This window comes from Anguilla rostrata, chromosome 4, assembly GCF_018555375.3.
Source record: "Anguilla rostrata isolate EN2019 chromosome 4, ASM1855537v3, whole genome shotgun sequence".
NCBI classification, from domain to species: domain Eukaryota; kingdom Metazoa; phylum Chordata; class Actinopteri; order Anguilliformes; family Anguillidae; genus Anguilla; species Anguilla rostrata.
The window spans coordinates 24,090,889-24,103,099 of NC_057936.1; the positions used below are offsets into that span (position 1 = coordinate 24,090,889).

General features: G+C 40.8%; 1 protein-coding gene across 1 annotated transcript; it reads right to left on the bottom strand.

The window, feature by feature from the left end:
• Window positions 1-30: 30 nt before the first annotated feature.
• malt2 (MALT paracaspase 2) lies at window positions 31-12,126 on the bottom strand. Its single transcript, XM_064331632.1, has 17 exons — window positions 11,679-12,126; window positions 9,239-9,411; window positions 8,707-8,873; window positions 8,194-8,324; window positions 7,567-7,717; window positions 7,113-7,279; window positions 6,374-6,470; window positions 6,151-6,186; window positions 5,951-5,992; window positions 5,442-5,645; window positions 4,898-5,075; window positions 4,596-4,670; window positions 3,752-3,879; window positions 2,905-3,054; window positions 2,041-2,198; window positions 1,097-1,234; window positions 31-924 (listed from the first exon to the last, which is right to left on the bottom strand). The coding sequence occupies exons 2-17, from the start codon at window positions 9,373-9,375 to the stop codon at window positions 463-465; spliced, it is 2,421 nt and encodes an 806-aa protein (XP_064187702.1). The 5' UTR covers window positions 9,376-9,411; window positions 11,679-12,126; the 3' UTR covers window positions 31-462.
• Window positions 12,127-12,211: the final 85 nt, after the last annotated feature.

The window sequence follows — 12,211 nt, forward strand, 5'->3', positions numbered from 1 at the left end:
AGAACTGAGATTCAATAAACAGTAGAAGCATTGGTTTTGTGCTATCATTCTCTTTAATATCACATTTATTATGAATTTGCTGGACAAATTCACTTACAGACAGGATGCAGGTACATCTGTTCGTTTAATTAGCAAAATACTCCTCCAAGCCTACAACAAGAGCCTCATCTGTCTTTACACAGACACAAAATGTCATTTCTAAATGACTATATTATTACTGCCATAATTACCATCCAACCAAAAGCTTCACAACAGTAAAAGTGTTAAGCAGCAGGTTTGAGTGGCACTGGCAGGTGCTGCTGCCCTCTAATCCCTTAGTAGCATAAAAATCCATTATATTTCTACATTTTTACTCTATAATTGTGGTAGTAACAATCTGTAGTAAATGTCAGTTACATTTATAAATAAAACCAGGAGGGAAAACAAAGAGTGAAACAACAGATACTTTTACATAACCAAAGTCTAGCAGGATTTGAAATTCTGTTTTGTACGGAACTGAGCTGACAGGTCCTCTAAATGGTCATGTGGCAGGCTCTTGCAATCAGCATAGAGTGGCTGGGGCTGATCTGAGTCAAGAAACTCAGGGCTGAAGGTCTCCTCAGGCACATTGACCTGCTTTACATTACCAGCAGCCTCTCCTGTCTGTGAGAAGTAGGACCAGCAGGTAGAGGCGGAGCCGAGGGAGGAAGTCTCTGAGGCCAGGACACTAGATTCCAAGCCTTCTGGGAAAGAGGAGGACTCCGGTATGCTGAAGGTGTGAAGATCGCTGGAGGAGGACGCTGAGAAGGAGCGTGGCAGTCGTGGCTCGTGGAGGTTGAGTTTAGCTACCAGTGGTTTACCTACGGTGACCGTTTGCTTTTCATGCACCTCTTCGTCCATATTGGAGTATTGGTAATGAAGGCACACTGTGAACTTAAGTTCCTTCTGTAAAAAAAAAAAATATATATATATACATATATATATTTACAAACAGCTATCTGCCTAAAGTAAATCCCAGAGAAATACAAATGGATATAGCCATACATGTATACAACAAGTGCTGCATTTGCAACCATTGTAACCCAGAGAAATGGGGTGCGTTTTAAAGGAGAGTGACCTTGAGTCTTTGCAGGGCTCTGAGGCGGGTATAGAGTCTTGGGACCTCTGGCCGGTCCACAGTCTCCAAAGTAAACAGCAAACTGCCTGCATCCTGGGGAGTCTCCTGATTGGTCAGCTTCAAATCCACATCCACACCCTGTCACATAAATGATATATATATGGGGATATGGCCCTTCTCCTGCACAATGACTAGATTGTCATTTAGATGAAGAGAGCCATTTCACTGCAGTCAATGGTGTTTTCCACATAGACCCCACTCTCACTATGTGAATCATTCACTGTTATACAGTCACCCAGCTTGTTCTGATTTTTCTAATGCCACTTATTTGTTTTTACCCTTGGACAGACCCAGCCCTGACCGGGGCTGACCTTGGCAGCATGTCTATTTCAGCAGAGTAAATACAAAAAATGCTAACTAATTTACACCTCTTCTCAAAAGCTTGATTCGTATTCATTGAATGCCTTATGAGTACAGGCAATACATCACTTTCATAAGAAGTGCTTTTGTGGCTGTACCATCCTTACAAGGTATCTAAAGTGGAAGTGGATAGGGTTGAACCTCTGGAGAGAGAAATCATGAAACATTAATTCACTGAACTCTTAATACTGCATTTCTTACACCTCTAAGGAAATGAGTCATATGGAGCTACTTTGATAGCACTAAAACAGCAGTGGTGAGTAAGATGGAATAATCTGAGCTTGTAGTCCACAAAACCATTGCATAAACATTTGTAATTGATCTATCCAGAGAAATCATTAGACCTGACCCTACTCATTCATAAAAAAGCACAGAGCTCATTAATAGATACATTTTTTCACTGAAGGTGAGAGTTTTCAAGAAGACATCCATCACAGTCCAAATGGCTCTGCTGCTTGTACACTAAAAACATCAGCGCAATACTTCAGTCTGGCTATTAGCTAATGAACTGAGTCCACCCTCACCTCAGAGAAGTCAGAGAGCTGGGCAGTACAGGAGATAATGTCCTGGGGCTGATCCAATATGCGAGTGTAAATGATCATGATGTTGGAGAACTCGGCAGCAAAGCCCAGCTGCACCTTCACCCCACATTCAAAGAGCAGGAACCGGCTTTCTGGGAGCACTAACACAGCAAAGGGGACATCAATGACCAGGAAGTCACTGTTTTTATTAATCATCCTTATCCAGGTGACTAACAAAGATTTCATAGGAGGTTTAAATATGGTTGGATACATTAAACTAAATGAAACATTAACACTTGAAAAATCTTTTTAAATGGAATGAAGAAATGTAACAGCCCATTCTAATTTGTGAGGCATGTATTGCGAAAAGTTAACAATTACAGTATGTACTTTAAAAACAAGAGTTACATTCAAAAACTTAGTCACATAATCTGCTGACATCAGATGATAAAAGGTTTTAGCTGCCTAATGTGGGTGATCTGGTTTTAATATCCAACATAGATAGGACAAATTGCTTTTTCAGTTGATTGAGTAAATCAATTTTCCCATGAGCATGATATGGGCAGATATGTGAAGTTGTGGTACCCAAAAAATGTCCATTTATTGTCTTGAAAAACCACCATTTGCTTCACCTATGATTGCTTGCAGGTAAAATGTCTCAGTATGCAAATGCAAAACACAAAATGTGCAAGACAAATGTGCACATAAACCAAGGTTGAAAAATTCAGTATCAGCCCCAAAAATTGCCACATAACATTCAGCCAAAGCAAAAATCATTCACAAGCACCGAACACGTTTGGATGGATTTTCTGCGACCTTTAAAAAAACAAAATGGAGTGCGGGCGATCAGCAGCGGCGCGGCCTCACCGTGCGCGATGGCCCACTGCAGGTTCCGGGCCGACGTGGCCACGGGGCAGTCGGAGCTCTGAATGCGGTCGGTCAGGGCCCGGCGCTCCGACAGGTTGCTGCGGAGCTCCAGAGCCTGGCGCCCGCGCGTGATCTCACACTGGCCCATATCTGCACAGACATCAAGACCCGAGAATCTGAGTCTGCCATTTCTGCAGTTCTGAGATATTGGTTTTGTCACTTCCTTCCTAAAACTTCCTAAAAGCTGGAATTGGACCCAGTTTTGAAACTTTCACACATGTAATGAATGATAAATACAGTATTTATTTGTATATAGCACAATTTCTGACAAAAATGTCACTTAAAGCCCTATAATTCTCACGTCAAGGCATCGCTGAGAGAGGGGGGAAATCTCAGACTACACAGGCCCCTAAGACCAAATCAGACTAAAACGCACCACAGAATCTATAGGGCTTTCCAATCTTAGCCGAAAAGGGCTGATGTTGGTGCAGGTTTTTGTTTCAGCCCAGCGCTAAGAGAACTGATTCTACTAATTCAAGTAATCAAGGTCTTCAGTCAAGACCTTGATAAGTAGGATCAGGTGTCTTATTGCTGGACTAAGACATAAACTGCCTGCACCCACATCAGCCCTTTTCAGATATGATTAGACACCCCTTTACTAGACCTTGCAAGGATGAACAGATCATGGAGAATTAAGCAAAAAACTTTAAAAAATTAAGTGAAAAACAACAGAGAGATGAGAGATACTTTGAATGGAAGAAACAGAAACTGAATCAGAGGTGCTTGTAAACTCAAAGGCATGTCAACCAAACACAGGTAGAGGAAATGGAACTCGGTCAGGAAGAACCTTCAGCCACCCTGTCCAGCATGACTGTAACCTTCTCCTCTGCAAGGAGGCGCGTTTTAAGGAAGCTGATGAAGATCCCATTGGACAGGTCATCCTTATTGACCTCGTAGGCCTCAGCATCCACACAGCTACAGACACACAGACATCATGTTGCAGCATTTTGTGTATATATTTAGGTTCACGATAAAGAAAGGGTTTGCACTCAATGATAGATACAATTTTAACATTTTTATTTATCGTAGCACAAAAGAGTAAACACAAATGCACATTTCGACCAAAGTCTTCTTCAGCACTGCAAAAATGAAAAGTAAATAGTCCTTGTATTTAGACTTAAAATCTTATTCAAATTACTCTTTAGCTAATTAAAACAAAAAGATTGCCAATGAGGTGCGACTTCTGCGCATTTGCCAATGGGGTAAGACAATTTAACTTATCAAGCAAAAAGGAATTTTTTTAGTTTATTTTCTATTTGAGAGAAAAAAGACCTCCCTCCCTTATTGTTTCACACTAAAGAAAGCTCAATACTGAAACATCGGTTGTAAGTCTTCAATTAAAAGATATCACTTTAAGTGTGTATGAGGTATCTTTTGATGTGCAAGACCTTCTTTGTTTTTTGATTGCTTACTTTATTTGCCAATCACCCAATTTACTGAGCGCAGTAATTTTGGAACTTTGCTATTTGAAAAAATAAATAAGATTTTAAGGCTCATTATAAGACTAATACACTTGTTGAGACAGACTGTTTTGCAGTGAGTGTGCAGCAAGTGAGAACAATGCCTGGTAAAACTGCCATTTATGTTTACGTGAAAGCTGAAATGGATTGCACGGTTCAATTGACACTTACGTGGCATAGCCAAACACAATGTTGGCTGTCACTTTCAGGGGCCCAGGTTGTGGGATGATGTCATCATTCAGGTTTCTGAAACAAAATGGCTGCCATTAGCAAAGTCATAATATTCTGACAGTAGCATTATATTTGGTTCACACCAATCTGAAATGACCCTTTACTTGAAATGACACACTGCCCACAGATGTCTGACAACATCAAATCTTTAAAATGTACTATTTAAAGAAAAAGTTGCACATTTCAGAAGTTCTCTTCAATCATCTGCGGGCACCTGATGCAAGAGATGGGGAGAAGGGTACCGTTTGCGACACATGTCCAGCAGAAAGACGTTGAGGCCCGTCTCGCGCTCCTGCATGCGCTGCAGCACGTCCTGCACCCACAGACAGTGTTCCGAGGTGTAGGAGGCAGGGGCGTCAATGGGAACCATGAAGCTGTTCCCGTAGTTCTCATAGCCATGGCCCGCAAAGTACAGCAATCCTGAAGCATTGCAAGGCAGATACAAGGCAAGGCAATCACTTCATTTGATGCACAGATGTAAGCCATATGTTGAGTGAAATAAATGACAGGCTTTAAAAATTTTCTGGCGCAAAAGGGCGTATGTGTCGTGTTTTAGTATTAATATACATTACATTAGTTAAATAAAACGAGTAAAATTCACAATAACCAGTTTTGATGCTTGTCCATCCAAGATGCCTTATGGTTTACATATATACCCTAGAATGACATGATGTCAGTAAACCCAAGGTTTTGTATTGGCAAACAGCTGAGCAGTTTACAAAGGTGTTTTTTACTTTGGCCCAAAATAGAGATACTACACTCCGGGATGCCCACACCAGCACTGACCATACACGCCGCGGTCAAGCAGGAGCAGGAACTCGGTCACAGCGCTGTGCATCTCCTGCCGGTTTAGGTCCAGTAGAGAGACCACTTTGAAGTCCAGCTGGCGCAGCAGGTTGGTGAGCTCGTGCACGTCGGCCATGGGTGCCCGTAGCTGCCGGTGGTACTGATAGTTCATGTTGCCCATGAGGAGGGCCACCTTGTCTGTGGCTGCATGGCACAGGGTGGGGTGGGGTGCAGAGAAACACTGTTTCACTGCGCATGTTTTTTTTGTTTTTTTTTAATATGTTTTTGGGTTTTTCCTTTATTTGATAGGACAGTGTAGAGAGACAGGAAGAATTAGGAGGAGAGACCTGCGACAAAGGTCGGCGGTCGGATTCTAACCGCCGACGTAGCGGCTCGCACTGAGCATGTGGTTAGCGCTCTACGGGCTGCGCCACTAGAGGCCCACTGCGCATGTTTTTAACACAAACTCAAATTATGGTATAAAGACAGTGGCTGCAAATGGCCCTTACCATAGAAATGACTGAGCTGCCTGGCAGGAGGGAAACCTCTCACTTTTGAGGAAAAAGATTCATAAAGGGATTAATTAAAAGATGCTAATTGATGCAGTACCAACATTTGCATATAGAACACAAGACACATATCCTAGGAGAATATGCTTCAGCACAGGCAGTGTCCAGTGTTTCAATTCCTAGACAGAATCAACATGTACCTTCATCATCATCATCCCAGGAGAGCGAACCAGGACCTGCAAAAAGAGCATGTGGTCACCAAAAAAATCTCACAGTATAATTTACCTGAAAGACTTCAAGCTCCTTATCTCTTATGTCACAGGTGTCAGAATCCAGGTGGAATCGTGGGCACCAAGTTGACCAAAATAATTAGCATTATATTAAAATCTGTGACATAATGAATCCCCACTGCAACATCCTTACCAATCTCCACGTGGACCTGCTCACTCCAGACCTCATGGTAGAGATTATATACTCTGCAGCTATACTTCCCACGGTCAGCAGTGGTCACAGCGCGAATCTGGAGAAAAAAACACAAATCAGCCCCAAACCCATACAGGTCAGATACTTACAAACCAGTATATAAACACTACTGAATTAAACCTACACAACTCAAATACATAAAAAACTCACAGATGTATACTAAGAGACCTATCCATGTATTTACTATATAATCAAAGGGTTCCCGTTCTGAATGTGCCTTCAATTTCAAGTTCATCATCCATGTGAAATTCAACATGAAGCCTTCAAGGAATCATAGGAATATATAAACCAACTGTCAAACTGACGTAATATGAGCAAGAGAACAACCAAGTCCTTGTAGGTTCAGGATTTTTACCAGCTGTTCAAGAACAGTCAAATTTTCAATACATTTTCTGCTGGAATAAACATTATTGACATTGTTAAAACAGGGCTTTAGCACTCACCAGTCAAAGTGAACCTATAATAAAGTCTCTAGGACAATAATATATATCCTATGCATTTTGCATTCTACAATTTTACTTGACTAGCTATATAGATTAAAAACAATGAACAAATAAAATAAATCTTTGTAGGCATATTTCAGTGAAGTTCCTGATTATTATGTCTCTAATTTGGTGCCCACTTATTGTACTCACAGTCCAAGCTGAGAGTTTTATATGTGTTGCTACAAAGCTCTGACCTCGAGGCTGGGTTTGCTAGTAGCAGTTGCTAGTAGCAGAGGCTGCTTGTTGTGGTACCACTGGTACTGTGGAGGGGGGTTCCCCTCAGCCCGGCACTCGAGAAAAAGGCAGTCGCGCTCAGCGATGGTCACATTCCGGGGCTGCTGGATAATGCACAGTCCACTCCCTGAGGAGGGGAAGAAGCTGCTACTGTTAACTGAAAGACAGCCCCAGGGGATCCCCGCAATCAGATATGGAGCCAAGACACAGGAATTTACCCCCAAAGGCGTAAGATCACAAATATGCAATTTGAATGTTCTTAACTGAACATTCTAATGCTGATCACAACAATCACAACTGGTAATTGAAAGCAATGGGGTTCTAGAACGATGACTGAAAAGAAAACATTTTTTTAAAAACTCCTCAAAGGGTTAATAGAAAAAGAGATGAGACTTTGGTGCCGTTGAGGTCTACCTGAGCGGGAGTTCCCGGGCATGGCCACGCTGACCTGGGCCCACTGGGAGAAGACAAAGCTATCGCCGTGGTTCACACGGCAGATGTAGTATCCCTGCTGATTCGGACTGATATGGTTTAGGATCAGATCTGGGGCACTGCCATGTGGCACCTGCAACACATTAGATGCAACAGCAAACCAGCTTACTGACCGCACTACGATTAGTCACTTTAGCTAGTTAGCCAAGTTTTGTTTGTTGAATGTTCAAATATTTACATTATGGCTTGTTTCAAGCCAAGTGTAAGTTGTGTGTTCAACAGATTTTGTGTCTAGATGTGGTTGTGTCCATTGTTTCAAAAAAAAAATATGAACCACAAGCTTGGAGGTGCTGAACGCAGATGAAACGCTGTAACATTTATTTCTCATAAGATGTCCAAATAATATATCAGAGAGTTTATTCTACAGCAAATAACCCTGCCGGTGTTATACATTAAGATCACTGTAACTCACTTAAATACACCTATACTGAGGTCATAAGAATTGTATTAATGTCCATTTCCAAATTTCCATCTGTGACACAAAAAACAACAAGCAAAAACTGAAGCCTAATCATAACAAATATAAGAACATTTAATTTGCCACTTAACCTCTTCTTTTCCTTTGAACCACTGGTACCCCAGAACTGGGAAACCAATGGCCTGACAGCGGAGCACCACTCTGTCCCCTTCTGGTACCAGCTGGGATTGCGGCTGCACTGTAATCCGGATTTGCTCCATCACTTCACAAAACACACAACACACAAACACACAGCAATTAATTTAACCCCTGGCACATAGGGGAAGGTTTCAACTCAAAACATTGATAACAAGTGTTTGAAGTAAATGTAAGTATCCCAAATATCTCCAGTTTAACTGCAAACCAGCATAATATACCATCGTGGAACACAGGCATGGTCCTAAGTACACGAGAGAAAGAAGACTATCAGGACCTCAAAGGCAGCCATGCTACAGACATCTTCCCTCTTCCCTCTTGCATCTTCTCTCTGTCTTTCATTTATAATCAAAAACTGCTAAAGAAATTAAAAGAATTCTGACAGATACCAGGTTCGTTATCTCTCAGTAATTGGCCTGCCCTGTTTACACTTAGCTTGTGACAATAACCTATAGTGGTGAGGTACTGCACAGCCTCCCGGTGCTCAATCTTCTTCAGGCATTGCAGCAGAAAACCCAGGGAACAGGCGCGGTCGGCCAGCTTGGCCAGCAGTAGGCGGCTGGGGCTGCCCCTGGCGCTAAGCACCTGGACAGAGCAGCCAATCAGCTCTTTTTCACTGCAACAGACACACCCCAGAGTCAGGGGTGTACACTTCACACACAGCAGGATTACATCACTGTGCACTGGACCTCACAGACACATATAGCAGGGAGTAGGCTAACTGTACACCACACTTCTCAGGTAGGTGACAAGGTCTCAGGTATCAGAAAACATTTTTTTTAAAGTAACAGAATTGTTTGTAAAAGCACCCAAATTAGGTCAACTACATAACACACAACAGCATTGGTTATAAGGAATCTGATTACAGCACAGTGCTGGCCAACCCATGTTAAAAATGGGGCAAATACTTATTCACAGCATTGTACATCTCTTTATTATTATGAGATGCTGTTATTGTTGTATTTGAGTTGACTTTCTCACCTGCATCGAAATTGGGGCTGCTTATTGACAGCATCTGCCAGTTGTCTCCAGCCACAATTTGGGTTGTCCAGCAAATCTGCCAGTTTGCTAAGTACGCTCTCTCTCAGGGTTCCCAGACCCATATTCCAGTCACCCATCTCTCACCTACAGCTGTCAAGGGCACACTTCACTGCCTATATGGAAACAGGAAAAACCTTTCCAGATTAACCCAAGCAATATAAAAAGAAAGGCAAAAATATAAACTGTTTCATGTACCCCAAACTGTAAGGATATCATGACACTTCGATCACATGAAGAGACAACAATCACTGTTTTTTCAACACTTTTAATTTGCTCAGTTGTCATTAAACCTAAACTTAATTTGCATACGAATATGAATCACCCGCAATCCACAAGTACTGTAAAAGTTGCAAAAATATAGACATTTTATTGTAACTAAGTGACATCAAATTCAGTTCTTTATCAATAAGGTTTTTAGAGTCTAAACAATTTCTAAAAAAACAAAATGGCAAAATGTTTATCTGAATTATCCTGGGTCTACACTGTACACAGAAATGTAGTGTACACTGCTATTCAAAAGTTTGGAATCACTGAAAAAATGTTATGTTTTTAAAGACATTGGTACTTTTATTCACCAAGGTAATATTAAATTGATCAAGAAATACAGCCAATACATTGAAAATGTTACAAATTGCTATTACAGTTTTTTTTATTATTCAGTTTCTGGGAGGCTGGCCTTAAAGGCAAAGTTTAAAAGAAAAAACCACTTCTGAAACTGGCAAACAAGAAGAAAGGTTAACATGAGCAAAACAACACAAAGATTGGATGTATTAGATATGTAGAGTATTGTTAATGGCATCCCTGAATGGTAGTGTATGTGTATGTATGTATAACCATTATCAGGTTTCTTCACTGGAACATTTCTCCACAGACAAACTTTCCTACTTTGGGGCAGAATCCATAGCCCCTATTATCTGCATTATCTAGTATGAAAGTGCTTATAAATGATACTCCAGGCTTCATGTTCTAAGAATGTACACCTTAAATTCTATCTGACAGCAAATTGGATGCAACACCAGGATCATTTTTGTGAGGAATTGTTGTTACTGTGTACCTGATTAACACATTAGCAATATAGAACAGTATTATACATTAATTGGAATTATATATTGACCCAGAGGTGTGCAACAACGACCGATCCAATTCAGAACTTTGTGCCGACTTCTCTTATTTAATTAGCTCAATCATATCTTGATCTGACATTTCTCTAAACACTAGCTATAGCCATAGACTGCTAGTGTATCCTAAATAATTTCCAGCGCTCAAGTACAGGAGTAACATAGTTCATAGAGCTGTCAGAAAATTAAACTAAGGTAATTGGTTGGAACAAAAACCAGCACCAGAACAAAAGCATTGCCCGATGCCCGTTTAACTTTTCTTATGTTTCAAGTTCATATTAATTTTACAGTCGAGTTAAGCGAAATTAAAATGAAGACAACATATAGAGAAGCACTGATTCAGGCGTATAATTAAGCACCTTTAATTTTGATTTAATTTTATCAACAAAGTGGTACAGAGCACACCTAGACTATAGAATTGGATATCTGGATTGCTGGCTTGCGATTACAAATTGGATTCTGCTACAAATGTGAGGTGCTCAGAGACACAGAATGCTTTGTGTAACCGCACTCCCACAAACCCGGCCGTGACAGGCACATGCATGTAACAAAGCCAGCGGCCATTCAAGTTCCTGACAGCACTGTCTATTGATTTATATATTTATTTATACCTGACCCCATATTTTTGTTAAATCAAGAGAAATGGCGCCTATTAACCTGCAGTGATATAAATTAAGTCATTCTTTTTTTCTTGTTCGGAAGTTGTGAACAACAGGCAAAAGAAGGCTCTTCTATAACCTATACAGTAAAATTGTTACTCGAGTATACCGGGACCAAGTGAACGTTAGATTCTGGTTAAAGAAGAAGCTTGAACCGGTGATTTCAAATCTTTTGGACTTGCACTTTCGATTTGTATTTATTTCTTTATTTTAGTTCTCCATAGCATATGAACAAAAACCACCACAATACAGATTCCAAACTGTAGGCCACTTGAAATAACTATTACGAACAAAAAGCTGTAAACGATCACTTCGTGAAGGCTATATGGTAGTAGAAAGCCCGTGGAAAACTGCATGGTAGGCTACTGTAGGCTACGCATGTACACATCCTACATGTGTTGGTACTTCTTAACATTAGCCATACAATGAGTCTGAAAATGAAAGAAAAAAAGCCGTAGTACTAATAGACTAACTTTGACTGAGACATCTGTAGCTACATGGAGAAATATAGTATCAGCGAAGTGATGTAGCTAATACATAAAAAGTAGCCTCTTATTCTACATTAACTCGTTTACCGGTTATCTCCTCTTAATTTTACCTTACCTGTTTGTGATTAGTCACCTCTTCTCGCTTCTTCCGGGACGTGCTAGCCAGTCAGCTAGCAATTTCACAAACCCAACGTAACAATCTAGTCCTGTATTTTGGTAAATTAAGTTCGCAAACTTTATCTAAGGTGATATGATCCACAACGCGCAAAATGAAAGTCCGTGTTTCTAAAGAGAGGGAAGGCGTGGAAAATCCGTGCTAGAGCTCATCGAAAAAATAATCTCGGAAGTAAACTCATCTGACAGAACGACTGAAAATATGAAAATATTTCGAAAGACAAAATATTCTAGTTCCCTTTTCTCATTGCTTCCTCTTTTTCATAATTCATAGCTGTACAAGCGCGCGATTCTTTCCCGTTGAAAATATTTAACTTCACCTTGTCGGAGTATATAGCAAAAGTCGCAGCCGCCTCAGTAATATAAACTCTGTATGAGCCATCCAAGAGAGCCCTCGATGGTTTACACAATAGCTGCAATTGTGCTGCAGTTCTACACCCGCTCATGTAAGAGATGTAAATGTGTATAGGGCAA

Bases quoted from the DNA above. Each gene is read 5' to 3' on its own strand.
- malt2 (XM_064331632.1), bottom strand. From the start codon at position 9,375: ATGGGTGACTGGAATATGGGTCTGGGAACCCTGAGAGAGAGCGTACTT. The intron at 8,874-9,238 runs GTGAGAAAGTCA...TGTCTGTTGCAG, and splicing joins CAGCCCCAATTTCGATGCAG to TGAAAAAGAGCTGATTGGCT. The intron at 4,671-4,897 runs GTACCCTTCTCC...ATTTTGTTTCAG, and splicing joins CTGGACATGTGTCGCAAACG to AAACCTGAATGATGACATCA.